The sequence below is a fragment of the Grammomys surdaster genome, unplaced genomic scaffold (assembly GCF_004785775.1).
Source record: "Grammomys surdaster isolate TR1022 unplaced genomic scaffold, NIH_TR_1.0 184, whole genome shotgun sequence".
Classification (NCBI taxonomy): domain Eukaryota; kingdom Metazoa; phylum Chordata; class Mammalia; order Rodentia; family Muridae; genus Grammomys; species Grammomys surdaster.
Genome location: NW_021604629.1, coordinates 691,496 through 718,154, shown reverse-complemented (window position 1 = coordinate 718,154; position 26,659 = coordinate 691,496). Strand labels below are relative to the sequence as shown.

The 26,659-nt window shown below is 43.7% G+C and overlaps 1 protein-coding gene across 5 annotated transcripts in view; it reads right to left on the bottom strand.

Annotated features, from left to right (window-relative positions):
• The window catches only part of Ppfibp2 (PPFIA binding protein 2), a 148,927-nt gene that overhangs the window by 38,958 nt on the left and 83,310 nt on the right, over nucleotides 1-26,659 (bottom strand). For 4 of the 5 annotated variants that reach the window (XM_028768000.1, XM_028768003.1, XM_028767999.1 and 1 more), the window contains exons 4-6: nucleotides 22,868-22,960; nucleotides 18,775-18,888; nucleotides 5,875-6,006 (exon numbers count right to left, since the gene is read on the bottom strand). In XM_028768000.1, coding sequence (XP_028623833.1) covers nucleotides 5,875-6,006; nucleotides 18,775-18,888; nucleotides 22,868-22,960 — 339 coding nt within the window. Of the gene's footprint in view, nucleotides 1-5,874; nucleotides 6,007-11,230; nucleotides 11,387-18,774; nucleotides 18,889-22,867; nucleotides 22,961-26,659 lie in introns of those variants that run through there. The other variant, XM_028768002.1, reaches the window with a different exon arrangement.

Sequence of the window (26,659 nt, the reverse complement as noted above, 5' to 3'; positions counted from 1 at the left end):
AGAAGAAACAAAATAGGCAACAGAAAAGACTTTACTGGCAGCACACAGCATGCGGCCTGCTGTCCCAATTCTTTGCACCTGTGAGAGGGCATGGCATGCATCAAGCCCACTTGTTCTTTAACTAAAAACATGCCTTTCTTTTAAAAGGCTATTGTTTTCAGCACCACTCTCTGTGTGGGGATTGTCCCTTCTCATATGGCTCATACAGATGCTCTTTGGTTCTTAGTAAACGCCCTTCCCACCCTCTGTGCTGGCCCCTAGGAAGTCCAGTTTCCCTCAGGGTGGGCTACACTAAGCCCTTCCTTCTTGCTGATACTGCATGGGAAATGGTTCAGTCAGAGCTACCTTATTTCACAGCAGCTCAGGATGACTGAGTTGTCTTCCCTGTAGAGTTCCCAGACTTTTTTTTTTAATCGTTCAACTTTTCCGAGTACCCCGCCTATGACTAGCTTTGTCCTTGATCAGTTTCATGACTTTGTGGGTAACAGTGATCACTAACCCTCATACCCCCACCACATTACTGCATTAGTCTTCCTTCTGCTTCAAAATTGAAACCAAGTTGCAGTTTCCCCTGTTTTTGTTCCCTGGGGTCTGAGCAAGAAAAGTGAGAAAAATAATCAAACATATTTGATTCATCACAGCATCGGCTGAGGACCTTCAAGATCCAGACAGCTGCTGCTCCCGTCCCTCCACTTCCGTTCTTGTCTGTATCCGGGAGTTCAGAGATGTAGGTCACAGGTTAGGTGCACACCTGTTTTCCTCCCTCTGCATCAGCAGATAAACCCCAGGTCTGCTGGGCCACTTCCCTAATCTGTTGTCCTTTGTGTGTCTCAGTCCTCAGACCTGAAACTTAACATCCAACTCCAGGGCTGGCCATCTCCCCTAGTCCCAGGTCTTTTTCTCTCCTACAGGGCAGAGACTCTGGCAGCACTGCTGCCTCCTTGGGCCATCAATCATGCAGTACAGGTGACATTTATGAGTTCGTAATTGCTGCTCTGTATCCTAATTTTGGCTGACTTTGTATATTCACCGTGCTTCCCAAATATCCACTCCCCTTCTCAGGGTTGTCTGTGCAGCTCTCCAGCACCTCCTATAATCAGAGTCTGTCCCACCTCTTCTTCTCTGCTAAACCTGTTCACAATTATCCTCAGTTCTTTCTCCCTCCCTTCCTTCATGCTCAGCTTAATAGTGGCCTGGCCCTCTCCTAGCATGAATTGCTGTTGGGTGTCTAACCTCGATAGTCTATAGAAGGAGATTTGGAAATATGTCAGAATTTCAAGTACAGCTGGTCCTGACTCATCTGTTCCATTGTGGGAGCCTCACACATGTATAAGATTACTTACTGCCACATTGTACAGCGGAAGCCTGGAAACAATTTAAATGTTCATCAAAAAAGAACTTTGCTAACTACATGAGGGTATAGAGAGATATTAGAAAATAGGCAGACATAAATATAAACGAGGAATGGTTTGTTGTTTACAATTCTTGCCACAGAAAGAAGCGCAAGATTATTCCCTTTTAAAAAAGAAAATTATGAAAATAAAGGAAGCAAGTGTGTCTGTGTTTGTGTGTGTGGTGTGTGTGCATGTGGTATGTATGTATGTGGTGTGTGTGCATGGGGTATGTATGCATGGGATGTGTCTGTATACATGCACACATGTAGTGTGTGTTCATTTGGTGTTCGTATGTGTGGTGTCTCTAGGTTCATGTGCATGATATATGTGCCTGTGGTATGTCTGTACGCATGCACACATGTAGTGTGTGTGCTTGGGGGGTTGAAAGTACACACATGTGCGCACGCATACATGCGCATGTGTGCCTGGAATTTGGGTGTGGGTCTCTGTGTCCATCTGTCCACATGAATTATCTTGTCCTTGCAAAAGATAACTCTGGAAGAATACAACAAACAGCACTGGGTCTTGTTAGCTAGAGGACATGTGTATGAGATCTTTTGTTAAATATCCTTATGAACTTTTAATTTTTTTAAGTATATTTCATATATATGAAAAGGTAAATTAGTAAAACAAAAGAAAAATATCCAACCTCTTCTCAGCAGGCAAGTTCAGTTCTGAGCAAATGCACTCTTCCATGTACTTTCTCTATGGTCCAAGCTGTTCTAGTTCAGAACTCAGAATTCCCCCTTCCCAGGTATGGAGCACAGGAAGAAAAGTGTGTTGTAAGCACTGTGTGTTCTGCAAGAAAGTCCTGAAAATTATTTCTAATTCTCAATTAACTGAGATAACCCCACATCCTGGAATCCACAGTCTGGTTCTCAGCTCTCCTCTATCCAGACCCTGTTTTCATTGAAACAGATATTGAGAATGTGAGGCAATGGCTGAGTTGCACAGAGGAAGTATTACAGCTTCAACTTAAAATGCCAAAGGAAGGCTCACGTGTTAAAGGTTTATTGATATGATTGTGGGGGAAGTCACTTGATCGTGAGGGCTATGATTTCATTAATGGATTAACCCATTGATAGGTTCATAATTTCATGGTAAGTTTGGGACATCATAGGAGGTAGAGCCAGGTTAGACAAAGTGTATCAGTGGAGGCATGACTTTAGAGGTGTATCATGCTTCCTCTTTCTCCCTACTTCTTAGCTGCCTTGGCTTCAATGGCCTTCTCTGTCACATAATCCCAACTGTCACAGTGTTCTGCCTCATTGCAGTGAAGCCAGCCTGGAACTCCTGAAACACTGAGCTAACAAATCAGCCTTCTCCAAATTCATTTCCATGTTTATTTTGTCATGGTGACTGCTAGAATCTGCATGTGAAAGTTTCCTCCTAGACTCATGTGTTTAAATACCTGGTGTCTTTCTGGAGGCACTGTCTTGGGGAGCTCTGGAACATTCAGGAGAAGTCTAGCTGGAGGAAGCAGGTCACTCAGAACTGAGCTCGCTTTGGTTCTAATCAGAACTCTCTGTATTTCTTGATCTAATGATATGTAACAAGCCATCCCTTGAGCCCCTACTACGATGGGTGAAGCCCCAGTCACCATGCTTTCCTTCTCATGACATACTGTATTACTAAATACAAAGATAAATAATAAGCCAGGTGGAGTGGTGCACACTTTTAATACCAGCTCTGGGGAGGCAGAAGCAGGTAGATTTCTGAGTTCTACACTAGCCTGGTCTGCAGAGTAAGTTCCAGAACAGCCAGGGCTATACAGAGAAACCCTGTCTCAAAAAACAAACGATGATGACGATGATGATGATAAACAATCTTTCTTCCCTTTTTCCTTCTATTGGGGATTTTGTCACAGCAACAAGAAAAATGTCTAACACAGCGACAAAAAAGCTAGCTAACTATCAGAAGTATTTCCATCTGGCTATCTCAAAACGGAAAACAGAGTCTTGCCTTTTCTAACCACACTCAGCCTTAGGCACAAACATTCACTGGTTAAAACGGTGAAGTATAGGAGCAGAAGAGAATTTCCTTTTACTCATGCGATTCCAATCACGAGTGACCTGAGCTAGCAAATGCCCTTACTTCCATCACACGACAGCAGCGAGGCTTAGGCAATGTTTGTGGTATTCAGCCACTGGTGCTCCAGATAGCTACCAGAGGCTCAGGTCCTGCACAGACCAGCAGAGTATGCTCAGTTACAAGGAGGAGGAATGTGTTCCAGGTCATGTGGCTGTTCGCTGCCTCTCACAGGTTTGAACAGCCTACAAAATTCCTCTACACGGAAACCTAATATTTGTTCTGGCAACTGGGCAGGGCAGTGATCTGGTAGGATGGAGCTCGGGAGCTGTGCTGCCTCAGGCATGAACAGCCTGAGAAAAACGACCCCAAACTCTGTAGGATTTGAAAACAATCCTGAAGAGAAGCAAGCAAGCCATCAGGGAAGTGACACTCTCCTATGTGTATCACAAATGGGGGAGTTTACCTCCTTCCTGAATCCCCAAAAAGGAATGAGTTACCCAGCTCCACACAGTTTTTCTGCCTTTTCCTCACAGATGGACTGACTCTCATTCACACACTCCAAAGTGTTGTCATGTCATCCCCAGAGAGCCAGTGCAGTCAGGCATGAGACCCACCAGCTTTTGGTGTAAACTTTAAGAAAAAAAAAAATATCTGTAGATGTCATTCTAAAGCTACAGACGACCATCTTTGTCATGAAGGGGTCAGTCTTCCTGAGAATAAGGCACAGAAAATCAAGGATGGCCCTAAAATGGGCTTTTAGAGGCACAGTGAGGGTGTCTGGCTCTAACCCTAGACTTCCGTCTCCTTATGAACTCCCCTCTCTCCCCTTCCCACACCCACCCCCTTCTCCCCTTATGGCTTTAAACTGAGTCTCTGACAATTTACACCCTGCACAGAGCTCACTGAATTCTGCCTCTAAGCCCCTAATGTATGCCCACCTGCATATATTATACACCCTAGAGCACTGATAAAATGCCTAGCTCGGAGATCTGACTGTTTCTCTACAAACAGTGAAGTTCACACAGATCAGTTTTCAGTCTGGGTGAACTCTGCCCATGTGCATAATGTGTCACAATCTACCTCTGCACTGTCAGTGTGAACAACATTGTCAGTAAGTAATCAATAAAGCTGGCTACTGTTACACAATCCACACTAAGCTAAGGGCTACATACACAAATTCTCCAGCAGTCCTCAGAATGACTAGGGAAATAGCAAGCATTACTACCATCTTATAGAAATAAATAGACAAAAAACAAAACTAGAGCTTTGGGAGTTAAATTAGCAACCAGGAGCTTAAAACTAGGGAATATCTGAACATGACTCAAAGCCAGATATGAAATCCAAGAACCTGTACTCTTAATAGTAGATCCTGTACACAGCTTACTACAGCTCTCTTCCTGTGACCACTACTTTGAAACATGTTCTCAAAAATCAATGCAAAGAACACCCTCTGGCATATTAGTAGTCCGAGCTCTATTATAAACTCAGAAAAACATGGCAGATGTCAGTGTAAATAATGTTAGCACTTATCGGAAAGGAACACTTTCCATCTTTTGATTTTTGAGAGCGATATGGAGAACTAAATGTAAACCAAGTATTTACAAATTATTAGATACTATAACACTTAACATTTGTGATATAATTGTCTTAAACACATTAACTATTTTCATAGATAAACAAATTGATCTTCACACAAATTATTTAACTTGTTTAAGTCCCAAGAGCTATTGGGTAGATCAGTCAGTAAACAAGTCAAAGGTTTTTGAAATGTAAAACTAGCTTCTTCCATGTGTCACAATGCCAGGTGTGAACATAGAACAGGTAGGCGATTACCCAAGTGAAAACATGCTGCTCCTTAGGAAGAAGGTATTCTGGGTCTAAAACTCTCTAAACTCTATCCAATAGACTCTGCCATGTTCTAGTCAATAATATCTGGAGTCTGAAAAACAATAGAAGCAAACATTCTTTCAAAGATGGCCTGAATGTGGGCTCACCCACACAGACCATCCAGAGGAAAGAAAAAAAAAAAAGCACACAAACTTGGGGGTTGGGGGAGACAATGAAACATGTATCCAAAACAGTCCCAGGCCTGCTGAGAGGCTGGCTTCCTTCCTATTGTTGTCATTACCTTAGTTTTCACAAAAGACATCTTGTGTCCCTCCACATGTGTCTGATCCTTCCTCTCAACTGCTTCCCTTTCCATCCCTGTCAGCAGTTTGAGGGTAGAGCACTAAAGCCAAAACTGAGCGGTTTGGGCATTGCTGAAATGTGCAGCAACAGCAAAACCTGATAACTTGGTATTAAACAGATCATTGTGCCTTTAGTGCATGAATATTCCTTGGTACCCAGTGGCTGCTGGGACTGCAGTTGGCTAGACAGCCTAGGAGCCTAGAACATACAACCCCGGGCCCTACCCCAACCCCCACCCCACATGGTGCATTACACTCACCTCTGCTTTTCTCTGTTTTTCCTCTTGTTCTTTCTGTTCTTTCTCCATACCAACCAGCTTGAGCTTCAGCTCAGACACCTCAGTCATCAGATCTAACTTCTGGGTCTCCAGAGATGTGCGACTTAGCAGCTCCTGTAAGCAAAAATGCATCTCAACATCATAAGCCCCCATGGCAGCAAGGCCAGCAGCTGTTCCATCCATAGCACATAAGGCAATATCCACACTGTGTCTTCTACAGCCTTGGGTGGGGACTATTGCATAGCAGCCATGGGTCTGTTAGGGAGAAGTTTGACTGGCCCTAGGTTACTTAGGGACAGCAAAACCCTGACATCACACAGCATGCTTTGAAAGACATTTCTCAAAAAAACATATTTCTCCATAGTAACCATTATTAATTATTTTCAGAGAAAATGAATGGGCACTTTCAAAGGATGAACATTTCCCATCCCTGTTTTCAAGGCGAAGCGGCAATCCATCTCAATCAGACCAAATGAATATGCATTCATATTGACAACACAGTTTTGTTTTGTTTTTTGTGATTTATTTATTTTTATTTATTTTTAAATCAAATTGTAATTTTTACTTATTCACACAGGGGTTATAAACACAAAAAGGCAGGACGTGGGGAAAGGGATAGGGGATGACACTGGAGTGTGGGTGTTCAGGGGTAGTACAAATATCTTTCAGAACAGGCTATTGGCTGGGTGAAGGTTCAGGGGACAGGTCACTATGACTCTACCTATGATTCACTTGTCCTTATCTAAGTTAGTATTATCCACCAAGGCTACCTACTTACAAGGTCTATGACTACTCAGGCTGGTAAATTTCCACAAAAGCTGCCTGTTGACATTAGCTTATAGCCATCTGTTTCAATGTTTTTCCACTGAGACCCAAGACTTGGTGTTAGTATACACGTATGACAGACCTATTGCTGATTTTAGGCCTATGGCTGATTTTAGGCCTTCAATGTGTAAGCAGGGCTGCCCCTGATATCTCCTCCCTTCTCTAAGTATAGAAGGGCTGTGGCGATTCTAATCTTTCGAAGGCAGGGATAGAGGCCTGACCTCCAGTAATTGAAGGGGACTTTGTAATGGGTCCAGTCCCCCTGCCATTGTCCAGTGAGGCATGAGGGCCATATCCATCCCGATGTCTTTTTCCTGGAGAGAGGATACTTTTGACATCAACTCCTATGCAGTCAGGCTTGTCCCTCAGGGAACCCAGAGAGATATTTTTAACTTTCATTTATATTCCCTTGCAGTGCTTAGCCTCTCAGCCTAAGCAAGAATTCAGATCGCCTGTCAGAGGGGGTTCTGGGTAGCCCCTCTTTGCTTGGTCTAGGAGCAGAAGTCCCCTCTTTTAGGTTGGGTGGAGATGGGTTTTGGGAACACCCTGGATAGAGTAACAACCTCATCTTAAGTCTCCTGGTCCTCCATAGCTAACTTATGATAATGTATCTGAATAGGACAACACAGTTTTTGAAAATAGAAATTTCTAGACCAGCTCCTGGGTACAATCAAGGATCAGTCTAGTCTTCTACAAATCTCAACATAAGACATCATTTGCAATAAATCCAGAGAGAAATCAGAGTATAAAGTAGACTCCTGAGGAATGGTCTTGTGAGATGGCTCTTTTCTGAGATATACCAGAATGACAGCTGGGCTACTATGAGATAAGGTTATTCTCTGCTTATTGTGGAAAGACCAAGGTCATTATCTCTATTCCTGCAGTCACTAGAACAGTGGCTGACAACCCAATACCCCAGCTCCCGGACACCAAGCCTGCCACTAACACATACACCTATTAAACATAAACAAGAGGAAACCACAAAGGATAGAGGCAAGCAGCTGTTGAGGCATTATAAAGGACCAGAAGAATTTCCAGCTTGCAGTACATTTTCCACCTGCAAATGGTGGTCTCCTGATGGCTAAGATCCATGAGCATGTTAGACCTTTGTCCATGCAGGTCCTAGCACTGAGAACATACACAGTAACCAGAAGAGCAACTGGAAAAGAAACAACCTCCTGCATCACCTGAACATCATGTTTCCTCTCAGGTAACCCAACCCTGGCACACAGAATGATGATCTCTGATCTCATAGATCTCAAACTGTCCAGCCATCATGAATCAAACCATAGAGGAAAAGGCAGTTTGACTAGGAACAGATGCTTCACTAACCTAACCCTAAAGGCCACCAGTCCCTGATGACTCTAAGCTACAAACTAACTGAACTAACTGGGTATCTAGAAGTCCTCCTGAGCCTTGGGTCATGGAAACAGGTTCTTCCTGTTTAGCTAGACATGAGGCTGGATAACAGGGCAAAATCAGCAACACTACAGCATTAGAACCATGAGCTGCTCAGTCACAAGGAATCAGTCAGATGAGATGCCCAAGGTAATGGCAAACTTGACCTTGTTGAGTGCCTTTTTTGCAGCAGAGATTGATGGTTGGTTTCATACACATTCTCTTAACACACCTCCCCAGGGATTTGGCAGCAAACATTGGTATCCCAACTCTACAGATGAGAAAACAGACGGAGGGAGAGTAAGCAAATCTGCTGGCCAAGAATATAATGCCAGTCATAAGCAGAATTAGTTTGCCAACTACCACTTATTTGACCTCAGAATTCATTTCTGGTGGACATATCATCCTGTTTTTCAAGCGGGAGTAGGAGAGGCATGTTGTGAATAAAATTTAAACAGAAATTATAAAGTGCTGAAAAAGGCAGTCAACAAATATTTACTAAGCCCAGGAAATGTCCACTTAGATCGCCAGGGCTTCACTGAACACATACAATCTAGAGAACTCTGTTGCTGAGGCTGAGCAGGTTGGAAAGTACCTTAAACAGTTCCTCCCCAAGTGGGAAGGCACACCAAGTGTTAAGTTCTCTTGGCCTTGAGTATGTGAAGTTTGTAAGATGTAAATAATCTTCCTTGCTTATTTATTCTCTCCTACACTCTCTTCCCTCTTCCAGCATCCCTCTTTTTCTTCACCTGTTTCTCTGAGTCCATCCTTGCATCTACATGCCTTGTTCTAAAACTAATTTAAGGCAGTTTACAAAATGAATGTCCCTAATTAAAAATCTATTAAAGGCTAGGGAAATGGCTCAGTGGTTAAAGTGCTTGCCATGCAAGTGAGGGGACCTGAATTCAGATCCCTAGAACCTATGTAGTAGGTAGCTGGGCATATAGCAAATGTCTATAATCCTGATACTACTACAGCAAAATGAGATGCAGACACAGAAGAGTACATGAATGCAGGCATAGTACCTAGTCTTATACACACAAGGCCATGAGACTTGTCTCAAACAAGGTGGAAGGCAAGAAATAACACCTTAGGCTCTTCTATGACCTCCACATGCATGTCATGGTGTGTGTGTGTGTGTGTGTGTGTGTGTGTGTGTGTGTGTGTGTGTGTCTGGGTGTCTGTATGTCTGTGTGTCTGTATATACATATATACATACACACACACCATATACACAAAAGAAATCATAGAAGTTAAAGGAGGTAAGAGGAGACATTGAAGGCAGAGTTATCATTAGTAGGAAACTAATAAGTTACTCCACACAACTACAGATGAACCACGACATGTAGATATACAAGCTTCCAAGCTGTCTATGCACAGGGACAAAGGGACAGTCCCACAAGATAAAATCCATATGGACAATTACTTTGGTGTGCTGAGATCTAAGGGGGAAAAAGTCTTCTGTAAGACTTCTATTGATCTATCTGAAACACCTACCACAAGCCAACCCTTAGGTACATGACAACTGAAAGCCAATCCATGTGGGCTGCCAAATGATCTTAAGATGATCTGCATGCACTCTGTCCAGGGATCAGCATTCCAGACACAGTTTTGGTGAACTTTTAAAACGCCTTACCATGTATCTAAGTCTCCTCTGCTCTCAGCACAGTCAGATCCCCCCAGTCATTTAAACTCCCAGGTTGTAATTAGTCACACCAATGTCACAGCTGATGAGAACAGTGCTGTAATTAGTTCCAATAGCCATTCTAATTAGTCGCGCCGGTGTTTGAATTGGTCATGCTCACATTCCGAGTGGACATTCGGGTTGGACATGCTCAAGTTTTAATTGGAAATCTGAGGTTGTTTAATTGATGACAGTTCACTGATAATAAAGCTTTTACAGGCTTCCTGGTGTCTTTACACTCTTTCAAGCCTTTTGTTGATATCCCTGCCTTATCCTTGTCATGAACAATTACTGTTCTAGCCCATGAACTCGAAAAGCCAGGCTTTGTGTCCACACATCACAAAGATCCATTGTACCACCATGTTCACTGCAGTACTATTCACAACAGCTATGTCTCAGAACCAATATGGTGTTTACTGACTGACAAATGGATTTAAAAAAAAAAGAAAGAAATGTGTACATATATACAATGGAATTTTTTTCATCCATAAAGAAAGACAAAGTTATATCACTCATAAGAACTGAAAATAATCATATTAAACAATTAGACCAGTCTCAGAAACATACATTTTGTCTCTCAGTTTTGGGACCCAGATTGTATATAGCTGCATAAAGTCATGTGTGTACATGTTGTAAAGCAAGCTGAAGCTGTGTGGAGGGAAGGGGGAATTTACAGGAGGGGCATGGAGAGGGAAAAGGAATACACCGGGTACGGGAGAGAGCCACTGGACTACAGTATGAAAAGTTTCTGAAACACTCATTGGATCATAAAAAGAGAAACATTAAAGTGCAAGTTGGTAGGAAAAGGATCAGAAGTGGGACAGGAGAGGCTAGTGGGAGATTAAATTATATTACGTGTGTTTGTGTGTGTGTCTGTGTGTGTGTGGATGTCATAATGAGACCTACTACATACGATTAGTACAGACTACTAAAAAGACCCAAAAAAATTGAAAATAGAATTCTAATGCTGATTGTTGTTGTTGGGAAAAAAAAAAAAGAAGCCTTTAACAAGTTTAAGCCAACCCAGTTCAGTTCTCTATCTCAAGACCCAGCAAGGCCCCTAGCCACTTAGGAACCAGATTCTCCAAAGTACACAATAGGCATCAGCTCTCCTGCCTCCTACTTCCAACATGAGGATTTGACATGGTGTGTTTCCCTCTTCCAGTCATCTCAGATGAAGACCATTCTGTGCCCACCAACACAACTTACAACTTATTTAAACTTACAACACCCATCTCTCCATCTTGGGACTGCCTCCAACCCAGCTCACAGAAAATACCTGTCTCCCATATCACGCTTGCCTCAAGATCTGTTCATATGTATCCTCAGGGAGCGCTGCTCAGGTCTAGCACATTCTCCCAAATATCCAGAAACAAGGCAGTTTCCACTCCCCACAGGCATTTGTCTTTTATCAGTGGCTTTTCTACCTACATTAGGCAGTCTGCGTCTCCTCAGGAGCTTCAGCATCCTTGTGGATGGCCGATGTTCCGTCCTGTATCTGCTTGCAGATCTTCTGTTCAGCTTCACACCAACCTCAGCTCCTGGAGGCTTTACTTCTCAGCGTCAGGGTCACAACTAGGTCCTCATCTGCGCCCAGAATGTGTTTGCTTTGTCTCCAGACTCTTTAGCTCTTAAGTTCTCTCAGCTGACCTTTTCAACTATCCCTCTTGCTCCCTCAACCTAGAATTTCTTCTTCTGTGTCCACTGGTTACTTAGTAACTCCCTGGTTTCCTGGTCTATCAACTTTCTTTAGCAATATTTATCTCCCTGGCCACTCTGTACTTTGAGGTTTGTCATTTCATTTGTATTCATATCTACATCAGAACAATCCTTCCCCCAATTCCCCCAGGCCCCAGACCTGATGATGGCCTTTGTTTACGAGAGCCAAGGTGGAGACAAATCTCAGTCTTTATTTGTTTCCACTCCTGATGACCTGAGCATTGCTACTGAAAGTCATTTAATTTTATCCATCAGTTTCAATACAAACTCACCATATCCGATTACAGCTTATCTGCCAATACTGTCCGGTAAAACTTCTACTCATTCCTGGCTAGTTCTTCTCAGTTTCAAATCTCTCCTATGCCTCTATGCCTTAGACTCCACAATGTGTTCTTGTCAAATAACCTCTCCTCCTATCTACCAACACAATAAAATCCTATCACCATTCACTAAACTTACATTTATCTCAGAATTTTCCATTGTTATCTCATTCATCTTTCTTAAATCTCTTAGTGTACACACACACTCATACTTCATTCTAAAGCTAGTCTGATAGACTGCATGCTGTCACTGTCTCTGTCAAGTTCTCTCATTTTCATGATCTATTTTCTATCCCAGAAAGCTAAGTGTATGACACACATCTGTAACCCTATCACTCAGAGTCTGAGGGAGGGAGAAGCCAGATTGAGCTATACTGACCCTGCAGCCATCCCCTCCCCCCCCCCCGCCCCATGCAAGACAGACAGAAAGACAGAGAAAGAAACAGAGAGAGAGAGGTAAAAGGAGGGAGAGGGGGAGAGGGAGAGAGAGAGAGAGACAAGAGAAATTAGAGAGGAGAGAGAGAGAAAGAGAGAGGAGAGAGGAGGGAGAGAGAGGAGAAAGGAAAGAAGAGGGAAAGAGAAAGAAAAAGGAGAGAGGAGGGAGAGAGAACATAATGCTTCTGGAATTCTGTTTCTGAAATGTACCATTTTGACTGACCTTCCCATCTCTGCCCATCCTGACACAACTTGGTGAATATCAGTTACCTTGGCAGGTAACCAGTAGTCTTTGGTGGTATCCCCTGATCTTCCTCTTGCTCAGAACTCAGAGAGACTCCCATTCACTGGAACCTAGCCACTCCCTCACCTTTGTGCTGCCTTGGAAGGAGTTCCCACCACGCTCTGTGCAAGTCTGGGATAGGACCATCAATCATGCACTCTGGCCGGCATTTAATCTTGTCCTCACCATCAGCTCTCATTCCTTGGGCTATAAACATGACCAAATTTCTGACATTCTAAAGAAGCCTCTGGACTCCCTACCCTTAGAGCTACCACTACCAATGTCCTGTCTCTGCATAATTAAATGTATGCTGTGTGTGTGTGTGTGTGTATGTGTGTGTGTGTATACAGTTACATGCATGTGTGCCTGCGTGTATGACGGAAAGAGAAAAAAAGATCCGTCTCTCCTATCCCTTCCCCCCACGCCTCCTCTTCCTTTCACTCCTCAGCAAGATGTCTGTCTGCCTGAAACCTACCTTCTGCCTTCACCTATGTAGGGAGCAGAAACAGTTTTACTTCTGGGATTTATGTCTAAACTTTAGCCATAGCTTATAGTCTTGGTGTTTTATAGATTCCACAGCGTCAATTCAGCAGACGTGGCTGTCTGCTACTTCATCTTCCCTGTACCAGGTGTCCCTGACCATTCCTTTTGCTCTCCCATCTCCTTTGCTGCCTTTACCTTTATTCTGTCTACTTTAAGGAAAATGTCACTGTGTCCCTGCTAGCTTGTCATCCCAGCACTGGTGTCAGCTCTGGATGCAACCCGCCTGTCTGAAGCAACAAATGTGCCCGTACTTCCCAGCCTACAGGGTGGGACCCCACAGGGCACTGCTTATTGTCCTGAAGCTACCATGATGGATGTGGAAAGGCAGCAGCTAAGGGTAAGGGGAGCAAATTTCCCAAGTAGCACTGTGCTTCCTGCTCCGGACTGTTTCAAGGTTGCCTGCAATCTAAGGGAAGGAGGGCCAGGAGGTGGGAGGGGTGGGGTGTGGACGGCTTATTTCACTTACTGTGAGGACTGTGAAACTGGGTAAGGATGCTTTAGAAAAACAAAAGAAAGAACAAAATTACCACTTGCCCCTCTCTCTTCCCTGCCACCACTAACTTCTTCCAGAAGCACACGGGCATCTCCTCTCTCAGAGATGAAAGAGAGTTTACATTTCGGAGCAATCAGCCATTTCCTTTTTTCCAAGGCTCAGGTCCTAACTAGAGCTGATAAAAAAAAAGATCGGGCTTTCAACTCATTCTCTCCCCATAAAAGGCCACATCTTGAAGCAATTACCTCCATCTTTAAGAGTGGAACATGACCCAGGGAATTACTGACCAATGACAGGGGATTGCAACCCCCCTGGCAACCTGAAACCAGAAGGAAAGAAAGGGCTGCAGAGAGACAAGAAAGAAAAACCCTGTCCCTTTGCCCTTTGAAATCAAAGGCTCTGGCCTTGCCAGGGAGCCGGGCTCAGGAGGAGCACTGCAGAAGATGGTCCCCCAACCTACTCCGGCCATTTGAGCCTCATTTCCTACTGACTGAGTCTCTTTGGAACCCCAGCCTCACCTGTGACGTGGTTGATGTACCATCTGTACTGATGTCTAGACATACAGCATCAAGTAAGATAAACCTGAAGAGACTAGGTATTCGTGTCTTAAAATCTCTCAGAGGGGTTTTAGAAAATTAATGAACACTTTTCTCACTCATGACTTGCTGCCTTGTCTCACTTCCTCAGACAGATATTTGCTCCTGCCAGATCACTATGTGGAGCTCTATTTAGTATTCTTTTTGATTTAAAAAAAAAAAAACACTTCATATTTTAGCATACTACAGAGCCTTTAAACCTTTGCCCAGTGTCATCAGGTACATTGGCCATTTGTACGACAATCTTTTTTTTTTTGGTTTTTCGAGACAGGGTTTCTCTGTGTAGCCCTGGCTGTCCTGGAACTCACTCCATAGAACAGGCTAGCCTCGAATTCTCGAACTCAGAAATCCACCTGCCTCTGCCTCCCAAGTGCTGGGATTAAAGGCGTGCGCCACCACTGCCAGGCTCGACAATCTGTTTTTAACAAAACTGGAATAGTTGTACATAACTTTGTAACTGTTAAGGCACCTCCATGGGCAGCCTTTGGTTTTGTCTTGAGGTCTGGGTACTTCCTGTTTCTCTCTAGAACTTTCTAATTCAAAAAGACTTCCTTTCACTGGCACAGCCCCCTCCATTACGTCCGTGCTGCCTTGGAAGAAGTTTCCAGGGAGCTCTGTGCTTGCTGAGGGTAGGACTTGCAGTTATGTGTGCTGATTGGCAATAACCCTCACCATCAGGTTATTCTCTATGAGGAAATAGCAGAGATGTACAATTTAGAATCCAGACTTCAGCCCTAGTCTCAGCAAGAAAGGAAAGCAGAGAGCCAGAGCTCAGTGGCAGTAGTGTTTGCCCGACATGCATGAGGCCAGCATCACTAATAGTAACAATAGTCATAATAAATCAAAAGAATTAAAAACATATTATTGACCTTCCCAGATCAACATCTAGGCTCACTGACTCCCAGTCACTCCACACCTCAGTCAGCTTCACATAAACCCTGGGGCTCTAGGACAGGCTAGAGGCTTGAAACACATGGATGTTGTCCCCTATTCCTCAGAGCAGGGTGATGGCTTCACAAAGTCAGGACAATTTGCATCCTTCTTTCCTTTTCAAGTGTCTTCAAGCATACTTGCAGTCTAGGTGGATCTGGCCCTGAGTCAGTTCTATCTACTTCTGGTTTATCTAATACCAAGAGAGGTCTTTGTGTTTTCTCCTGGAGACTGGATGAGTTCATGTTTAGATATGCCACCTGGCAGGTGGGCAGCCACAGTGGGCAGGGACCAGTCTCAGGAAATCGGAGGAGGCTTGCCTATGGGTTGGGTGAGTACATAACCTTTTCTTCCTGGGCTCCTGGAAGGAGTCTGTCATTGGAACACCAGCTTCAGGAAAGGGCAGCTCAGTGGAACTGCTGGGGCTGAACAACACACAGGGTTTGGACTATGCATATTGCATCGAGGCTTCCTTAAGTCCCTTTGGTGCTTTAAAAGAATGACTCCCCCACTCCCCATGCGCACATATGTTTGAATGCTTGGTCCCCAGGTATCTGAACTGTCTCCGAAGAATCAGGTGTGATCTTGCTGGGGGAGGTGTGCCACTCGAGAGTTGGTTATGAGGTTTCAAAATCCCACACCATTCCTAGTTAGCTCTCTCTGCCTAAAACCTGTGGATCAGGATGTGGATCAGGCTACTGTTCCAGCACTATGCCCGCCTGCCTGCTGCCATGTTCCCAGCCGTGTTGATCTTAGACTCTAACCCTCTGGGAATATGAACTCCAATAAACTCTTTTATAAATGTCTTTGGTCATGCTGTCTTATCACAGCAACAGAAAAGTAACTAAGATAGTCTTTCAGTGCTATTGTAGCCAAGGTGAGGGAAGTCTAGAACATACATTGTAGACTAGAGGTCTCCTGGCCAGGCACATCCTACAGTTTCTTACTCTTGAGGTTCACACAGGACATTTCAAAATTGTAATGAGTTGAAAAATCTTTAGGATATCTTTAAATCTTTAATGTTTACCTCTGTGTAAAATAACAAAACTAGACTATCCTGTGTTACTGGGTTCACAAAGGCACTGAACTAGCACTGAAAACAGTTGTTACCTTTAGACAGGATGCATTAGTGTGCAGTGTTATCTGCACACAGCCAGGGGAAGTGCTGGGTTCCAGGCAAACAGAAGGCCCTACTGGAGACAGGGAAAGACCTCATTCAGAGCAGTGGGCCAGGTTTGGCAGGACAGGCAGAAAGAAGCAATTGTGTCCATTCTCTGCCTCTAGGTCATGAGTCACTCTTGTTCCAACCACCAGAAGCCAAGAGCCCTGCAGCCAAGGATATCTCAGCCAGACAGAGCAAGTCTTTACCTGCCCCCAGCTCACAAGACATACACATACTCCAGGTTGTAAACAACACTGAACCGCATTGTGGTGCAAGATCCAAGGGCCTTCACAAACAGGATCAAGCAGATTCCAGGACAGCAGTAGCACTGAACTTGAGATCCAGTGTTGGAACCAAGTCCAACAAACACTTAGTGCGAGCTGAGGCTCAAATGCACCCCACAATTAGAATGTGTAAACCTTATGAAATGCTACTCTTATTGAGAGGCTGTACTGAAAGTCACAGACACAGAACTTAGTCAAGTTCTAGAAGAGACAAATGCTGAGTTACCCTTTCTCCAAATTATAGCAGATGATGAATGACAATATTGGGTAGCAAGCCAATGCCTGATACTTTACTCAGCACATGGGAAGAGAAATGAGATTAGAATAACTAGGATACAAAAGCTAATCGACCTAAGGCTTTCAAAAAGCCCAGCTGCTTTCTGTGTGACACTGCTGAGAGGTAAGCCAGACTCTGCCCAGGGGCGCTGGCCACCTCCCTCCATTAAGCTCCTTGATAGACAGGAGCACTGCCACAGCGGGAAGTAGAGCAGTCCAGAAAGAGTCTGCACAGTGAGACACACAGCTCTAGTACTACAATGCAGCTATTCTCCAGCCTCCGAGCTTGGCTTCTAGCCAGGTACCACCTTCCTGAAACGTCAGCCCTCTGATTTTTTCTCACATAGTCAACTTCCACAGTCTCTTTCTGAACTGTTTACAATAGTCTACCATCTTCCGTACTTCCCCCATCAGAACCACACACCTCAGGCAGACCTGAAAACTCGATCCACATGTGCTTCATGCAAGATTGTTTCCCAGTCAGACTACTTTCCTTTCAAGGTATTCAAAAGGCAAGATTTGTTTTGTTCTTCCATAAAGGACCTTCTGCTACTAATCATAATTTCTCAGAAAAAAAAAAATCTAAGTAAGAAAAATGGTATATAATCTAAACAAAATAAAACTGAGACAGAACAGTGTAATTTATTAACCAGGAGTGAAAAGACGGCAAATTAATAACAACCTCCAAGCTGCTGCAACTAAATTTTATAAAAACATGTCCATTGAAATACTCATTTACCTCCCCCCTCCAAATTCTTCAAAACAAAACTAACATACCCAGAAACTATGACACTTATGCTAAGACCAGCAGCAGAATGCAAAGCCTGTGCTCACAGGCTGATCTTGACAGTTATTTATAAACAAATAAATAAATAAATAAATAAATAAATAAATATTTAAAAAAACAAAACAGTGGAGCTCTGAGGAAAGGATTATGATCAGTCATCTATGTAAATCTAAACCACTCCATAGGAAATGGTTTTTCTTCTTTGAATAGAAGGTGAGACTCTTCCCTATGTCAGGAATCTTATCAACAGCTACAAAGTACACACACATAAACTTCCAGTGTGCTGTCATTTTCAAAATAGCCAAGAATGCAAGGATGACTGAAGCAAAGGGAACCTAAGAATAAACAGACTGAATCAAAAGTCTAGTGATGTGCTCAGCAGACCTTAAGGACTCTCCACGACAACTCAGCACCCCTCTGTAATAGCCCCAGCCCTCTTTTTACAATGATATAATATTTGGGGGACAAAGAATGGTTAGGTCAATTTTGATATCTCTACTTAAAATAACTGTATGTGGTAGTAGAGATAGATAGCTACACAGCTACATTTTTCAAATGGAAAAGAGTTGTCACGTCATATTTAATTTTAGCCTAAGGACTAGACTGTCCCTCCATAGGACTACAGCTTTGCAAATCATATGTACATACACTGGAACCAACAAAAGGACATAAGAGGACTCTATTTACAAAGCATGGAAGCAGCGGCTAACTGTTGCTTTCCTTTTTGATGTCTAGTAAATTACAGTAAGATGGTATTTGAATGATAGTTTTTAATTGGAGGAAACTACAGAGGGAGGGATGGGGGGATGCAAAAAAATATGCTGACAAGTTGACTTTCTACAACCCCAGATGCCACCCTAGCAGATGGCAGCTTCTATGATAAGATGAGGTGACATGGCCCACAGAAAGTGCTCCTGGGACTCTGTCTAACCAGCTCAACAAGTTATTTCCCCACTGGGCTGCCCCGCCCCACCCCGCCCCACCTCGCCCCACCCTTAGTGTTCAGGTTGGTTTCACCTGCTGTCTAAACAGTGCACAGTACACAGCGATTCCCCACCTCCAGGCAGCATGGAAGAGTAAGAAGGAACCCATAAAGGGGCATTTAACACCGCAGCTGCTCCAGGCCCTCCACTCCACCTGCCCGTACCTGCTGAAGCATCTCTTCCGCAGCATTGAGTTTCACCTGGTGACCTTCCAGACACACTTCAAGGTCCCGGATCTTCTCTCCTTGGGCTTCTACTTGATCTGTGAGGACGCTCACCTGTTATTGAACATAAACAATACTGGAGGATCTGGACTGGGGGTGGGGGCAGGGAAGTCGTCACTGTCGGGTGGGTAAGCAGTGAAAGCAACCTACTTAGACTCACCTGACAGAAGGCCTCTCTTTTAGGTGAATGGGGTTGAGGAAGTGTCCCAGAGAAAGGCAACTGCAGTTAGAATTTCACCTTACCAGGGAATCTTAGCCACTGCCTAAAAGGTCGTGGTCACATTTTCTGCTCTTGACAGACTTGGAGAGGAAAGCTGCTACCCAAGAGACAAGGGAGCTGCCTCTGGGCTGGACTCCTGCTCCTTGTTCCTCTAATAAGGCAGCCTGACTTCAAGGCATATCTCAGCTCTTGGCAGAGCTCTGCCACCTCATGGGGAAGAGCGATTCAAACCTTTACCGAAACCAACCAATGACCTTACCTCTCTCACACGGGTGTGGGGACTGCTCACCTATCAAGCCAGTGTTTGGAAGCAATTAAGGAATGTAGGACGTAAAGGGCATGTATTAGCACTGACAAAACTTGGCTCCAGAAAGGTTTCTGTGCTTTACAGGTCAAAACATGACTCTAAGTCATACAAACACCACAGCCACACTGCACACATGTGGCAGAAAGAAGTAAGGTTCTGAGGAACCCTAAGACTGTCTATGGAAATACTAAGAAAACTACATTTACACAAAGGCATTCTAATTATGCCCTAAATACATACTGTAACTGTTTTTAGTAACCTTTTCTATTAGCTAATTGACTCCTAGGATCCTTTCTATGTTTTATTTATTATGAGAGAGTTCCATACAGGAAGATGAAAGATCATGGGTGATCTTCCAGAAAGGAAGAAATCAATGAATAGTAAATCAAGATCTTCTTGGTTGAAGACATAGTCCTTTATATATAGGTTAGTCTAGTTAATTTCCCATTCTGTAATGATTAATGAAGCATGAGGAAGTTCATCTAAGTTCATTTATAAGTGTTTAAATAAATTTTATGAATTAGAAAGTTCTCATTCTGGAAGATACTGAAAAGCCTGCCAACTTCATACACTGTACTTCTAGACCCAAATAATGAGTGAATGACTGAAAACTTTGTATCTGATGCAGGGTGTGTTGCCATTCCAATAATCCAAAGATGGGTTCTTCCCAGCAACCAGGCCTAATTAAATAACACACAGGTATATGGTTTTGTTTTACTGTTTATATCTCTTAGTTTTATGTATATGATTGTTCTATCTTTGTATATGCCTGCATGTATGTGTGTACAATATTTTCAAGGACAGAAGAGGGCATCAGATATCCTGAAATTGGGGCTGTTGAGGGTGCTGGGAATGGAACCTAGGTCCTCTGGAAGAACCATCAGTGTTCCTAACTGCTGAGTTATGTCTCTAGTTGTGTTGTTTGGTTTGGTTTTGGTCCTTGTTGCTGAATACTATTAGCAGGACAGTCTTTTCTACTAGTAACACCTTTTCAAAGGAGTGGGATTCTGGGAAATGATTGTGCTTCCTGGGATTCAGGGTTTCTGTTTGGGAAGGTTGGTCCTACTACAAGGATTAACATTAATAAAGCAGAACCATACTTAAGAACCAGCTGGTATAGGATTGTGAATAATACAGGCCGAACAGGTCAGCTTTACAGAAGACCAAAGACATGGGACTGCAGGGGGGTCTTCTGAGCCTCAGATCAACTCTATTGTTGAAGTATAGAAACTGGCACTAAAGATTTTAGAATTTTATCTTCATTCTATGAGAATAAATACTCTTGAGCTCTAAAATAAACATAATGTTCGGTACTGGGAGGGGATAGAAACAAATCTTGTACTTCTACAAATAACCTAAGAAAATTTATTCTGGGCCAAGGGCTCATTCATTTGATGCAACTGTAATGTGGATTATGCAAGAGGCTGTGCCCTACTGAGAATCCCCAAACCAGCTCCACAGGCCACTACTGAACAGTGCAGAAGTGAGAATGGAAGATTAGCTGATGGTCTGCCCACAGCTCCTGGCAGAACAGAAACCATAGCTTCAACTTTCACCTTTAGTAGTCAACTGCTCCTCAACTGTGTTCAGATTTAAACAGGGATTAGTCAAGGATTTGATGAGAACAGAAATGGCTGTGAAAGGGAGCATTATTACATGAGACTTCTTCATTAACTTCAATCCCCTCTAAATAGCAATGTGTTGTTTCAATCACAGAGAGTCCTAGTTCAAAAGTCTGCAATTTCATACTCCTTGCTACATAATTCTAAACTGAACGGTCTTTCCTGAATCATGTCTTGGGGATGAAGTTTCAAATTATATACACCGCAAGGGACCTGAGCTATAAAAGCGGGCCTCTGCCATCCCCAAGGGGGTTCCCACCCCTTCTTTTCAGGGACTCCAGCCACAGTAGCCCCTTACTGTTCTGTCCACACACCAAGGACACTCCACCTCTGTGGGTGGGCTGCACTAACCAGCTCCTTAGCCTGGAATGCACTCTTCCATGTATCTGTGATTCCCTCCCTAGCTTCCTCCTGCCAGAGAGCTTCTGATTGCTCATTGCTTATCTCAGTTTATTTTTCTCCATGGTACTTATCACTACCTGAAATATTTAGGGATTGGCTCAGGTTTGTGCTTTCTCTCTCTTTCTCTTTCTCTTTCTCTTTCTCTTTCTCTCTCTCTCTCTCTTTCACACACACACACACCATTTTATTCACTGATATACCCACAGGATCCTAAAGCCAGTGTCTGACAAATTCAGATTTTCAAATACTTTATAATGATTTAATTATTTAAAAGTCAATGAAGCAAATAAAAGAATAAAACTAGGCTACAAAAGTATATATTTGGTATGAACTTAATCATTTTAAAGGAGGTGAGAGGGGCCCAACCAAAGAACAGATGTTAACCTAATCTGCTTGATATTCTGAGAATTTCCAGTTTCTAAAAGAACTAATTAATCTTATGTTTATAAAATAAAATGAAAACATAAAATGAAAAAGAAATAAGCATACTGCCATCTCACTCACTGTCCCTAGTGCTCCAAACTAAGGGTCACACCCTGGGGCCAACACCAGACCCCAGCTGCCCCCTTCCTCCATTTCACCACAAGTCATTTGTGTTGAGTATGTGTGTATGGGATGAGGGGTCCTCATATCCCTGGCCTCAAACCTTCTATGTAGCTTAGGATGACCCTAAATTTCTGGACCTCCTGCTTCTATGTCCCAAATGCTAGGAGTACAGGAGTGTAGCATCCCAGAGCACTGGGGATAGAATCCAGAGGATGCATGCATATTAGGCAAGCACTCTACCAACTGCATCCGCAGCCTCCATCACCAGACTCATTCATCATCCTTCAAGCTTTCTAAGAAGCTGAAATTAGGACATTAATCTCTAATTCCCCAAACTGTCTATTCATATGTGATACAGATCCCACCTTAATACCCACTTGCTAAATGTTTTTGTGCATTTGAGGGATAACAAAACAAAGTTTCTGCTACAGTATGAGCTCTCTGGAAGAACACCCAATGTTATATGCTACCAAGGAACATGGGCTTTTGAAAGTCAGAGGCTGTTTTAGTACCTTCTCTCTCTACAAGAAGTTTTAAGGCTCTGCACCTCTCATGGAAGCAAGAGAGCCAGCAAAGGCCTAGCTCATGTTACCAGAGCACAGAGGATCTGCATCCAAGTGATGTGTCTGGATCCAGCTTCAGACTCATGGGCCTGATTCCATTAGCCTGCTCCCTGGGGCCTGTGGCACTCAAGGCTCAGTTTTATTAGTGACACAGGATGTACTCATCTCCCTTAGCAGACTTACAGGCTCCTGGATGACTGGGCCCATTTTGCTCATTGCTGGCACCCAGTTTCAGCCTGCCCACAGGGCTTGAAGTATGCAGAGATAGATCCTCTGGCAGCACAGAATAAATAAATGGATCCACAACACTTTCCAACAGAGGACTCCACTATGCATCCCTTCCCTGGGGAAGCTATGGAAGAAGAGGACTCACCTGTAGTATGAGGGACTCTTTATCTCCTTCTAGCCGTGCCAGGCGTTCCTGGTAGGTTTCATTACTAGCAGCACTGTGGTGATTTACCTGGGACTGAAGAAGGGGAAAATAACACAATTAAAGGGCTAGAAAAACACTGCCCACTTCCAAATGTAGTACACAATGTGTGCAATGTATAAGGACAGTTTCTGTGATGCTGTGTGCAAAACCAATCCCAGAACAGGAAACTCGATTTCAAGACAGCTCAGAGGACCAGACCACATGCCACTGAAAGGTGTGCCCTAGAAGATGATGAAACCACCCCTAATGACCTCACCCTTGGCTGCAAGGGACTCCTGAGAGCTTCTAACCAACGAGCAGGGCTTGACCTGATGGGCTGGGGCATGCTGGGTCTGGTTCAGCCAGAAGCACAGCCTGTGAAGGGTCTGCTCTGGGTGGAGACTAGAGTCAGCACCACTTGCCAAGGAGGTATGTGGGGGAAAGTGGGGCAATGACCTCAGGCTCCTCAACTTTTCTTGCCAGGGTTCTGCAGATTCACTACCCCCTAAACATCACAGTTATATAGAGAACCAAGGAAGCCAAAGTCCACTCCAGACGGAGCCATGATAAGAGTATTGCCATAGCATGTCTCAGCAGTGCTTAAGCCAACATTGAAAAGCTGCAATGACACATTTGTTTGAGAGGAATCTAAATAACACCCAGAGGATCTCAAAGACTCAACGTGAAGCAGAGGGAAAATAATAAATATGAAGCAACCAGACACTAGAAAGAAAAGGAAAGGGAGAGTGTACAAAGTGATAGAGGAGGAGAGGCTCCTACAAACTGTTCTGAGCCAGATGCAGGAGCTGGCTTACTGCCTCCATGCTGAATAAAAGGCTGACACCAAAGGTCCATAACCAGATGTGCACAGGGTTGCCTGTCTGAAAAAGTGTATCTCCTTGCTCACTGGGAAAGCTGTTATCCTGATAATCTGGGCTGGTCTAGTGTCAGGGATCAATTCCTGAGGGAGGTGTTTATCACCAGAAAAAAGCACAATTGTGCAAAAGGGCAGGTCAGAGAGGCCTAGGGTTGGCCCACCTTATCAGGAAGTTTATCTCTCCCTATAATTCAACTTGGAGAATGGGCTCTCCAACCTTGCTCTGTGAGGAAGAGCACCTCCTCAGCTGAACTGCATTCCAGGTGATGGATAAGCGACAGAGCCACTCCCAACCTAGAACAGCATGGGGACTGAGCATTTTGCAAAATGGAGACTCACTAGAGAGAGAAGCACTGGGTTTCTGTTGAAGGGACAGTAGTGGCCTGAGCCTGGGGCACTTCCCAGACAGGTGTGCTGGGCACAGTTAAGATGGCATATGGCACCTGGTGACACCACTCTCCTTCCTTCCAGTCCAGCTGAAACCTGCACCATCTCATCTACTGTTATAGAATTTCTTTCATGCCATAGACAAAGGGCCTTCATTGTCACAATGGCTTCTTTGTGAATGGCAGTTCACATGGCTGTTCCTGGAGTAGCTGATACTGTAGGCACTCCCACAAGGCAGACTCTTCCCCAGCATCCAGAGATGAGTCACAATCAACACTGTTTTCTTTTTTCTGAACTGGATAAGAAGACAACTCTTAGCAGCAGGACACATTCTCTTGCTAAAAGGCTAATAATGGGGCTTTTCAGAACACCGAGAGGAAAGTTGCTAGTCACCCAAATGACAATGCGTGTTTGATTCCAAGGTCAAAACCACATTTATAAATGACACTGTCCATCCAGAGAGTCACAACTTGTCCAACAGGAAGTAGATAAGAGAAAACCAAATGCTAAAGGAAACTCTAGCAAATCCCCATGGCCACTGTGCTGTATTCAGTCATTTATTGTCTGCCCCATAGAAAATGCTACAATTTTATGTTCCCTTTGTTTCTTGCCTAGGACTAGGTAGATCTCTCCTAGGTGGTCAGTTTGATTTTCTAGAACTGACCTCCCTCTACTCCCAAAGAAAGACACCATTTTTGTTTTGTTTTGTGTGAGACAAGGTTTCACCATATATCTCAGTCTGGCCTTTACCTCACCATGTAGGCCAAGCTGGTCCTAAACTCACTGCAATCCTTCCTTAGCCTCCTGAGTCCTGGGATCACAAGCATGTACCACCAGGCCCAGCTGTTAGCATCTACTTTTAAATCTAAGCCTAACTTTTCCATATCATCAGTAAGGTTCAGTCACCACTGACAGCTTGAGAATGGCTCTGACTAGGAAACCAGTGATAACTCCGAAGCCTCTCTTCCCACCACTTCTTGCAGAGGCACTATTTAGACACTTGCTATCTCTTTGGCTGGATCTTACATCTGCTCCCTTTAAACCCACCAATTAAGGCTTCCCATGGGAAACCAGTTTTTGTGATGCCCAGAGCCTACCTCATTCTCTGCGCCTTTGTTCCTGGGTCTTTCTGTGATTCCCCTATGTATGCCACACATCCCCATGTCCATAAATAGTTAAGTCTCTTACTCTCCAACACTGTGTACCACTGACACCATACCTGAACTCTGACTCTCAACAGTGAGAGACCTAGGAAACCCAGGCAGGTGGCACTCATAGAATTCAGGTGGTTCTTGCATAGATACTCTCCTGTCTGGGCCTCTGGTGGTTTCTGGGAACAGTGCCTACCAGCTGAGTTAATAACAAAAGTCATTCAAACCAGTCCCTCATTATAATACAAGGTCTACCTGTACAGGCACCCGCTGCAGCAGCCATTTGTACTAACCAACCCGAAAGTTATGGGTAAGAAAATAAGTGAGAGTCGTAAGTTCAGTTTGTACAGAAAATGTCTGCCATAAAGTTTGCAGCACACAGTAGGAATCACTACAGGTGCAAGTCAGTCTATCAGCCAGTAGAAGCAGAAGGAACACAATATGTTAAAAGCTGCACACACAGGAAGCTGGTAGACTGAGTAAGGAGGATCATATGAGGACAGCCTAGGCTACATAGTAAGATCTCACTATCTAGAAATCAAACTGACCACCCAGGGAAGGTCCACATAGTCCCGGGCAAGAAAGGAATTGCTTGTGTTTTCACAGAGAGACTTTGTGTAATTGGATAAACTATGTCTTGGACGATACTGTAAACAGAGCTCAGTCATAAAACTCATTGCTTTCCTGGGATGCTTACAAAATAGATGTAAGGATAATACACACAGGTCACAGCAGCTCTGGGAGATCAACGCAGTATTTATTGTCCAAGCACAGAACCCTCAGTACACAGCAGGCCTTTGCATAGCAGAAGCCAGGCATTGCTCACAGCACTTCATACACAATCATTCTTACATTTCTTCCTATGAACTCATGAAATGAACATTAGGTTTATACCCATTTAACAGATAAAGAACTATGAAGCAAGTAGATCATATACTCAAATTACTATGTAGTAAATTAGCATGCATTCTGTTGTATGGAGCTTAATTTGGGGATAGCTCAACTATAAAATTTAGTTTGGGTATTGCTTTATTGACTGTGTGACTACTCTCACAATGGGAAAATGTCTCTAGGGAAGTAGTTAAACAAAAGATATCTCATCCATAATATGAACCAACTTGCAGCGTTCAAACCACGAGGCTCATATTTATGCCAAGCATAGAAATGCAGGATGGGTAATGAACAAAGCGAAATACAAGTGTCCCTGTGGCATGATGATGAAATGCAGCACAACTCCTCCACAACTATCGTCATGTGTTAGGGAAAACAGAAAGCTTCCAGGCTACCTCACAGCTTTTCAGCAGTATTTTCTTCTGGGGAAGTGATGAAGCTACAGAA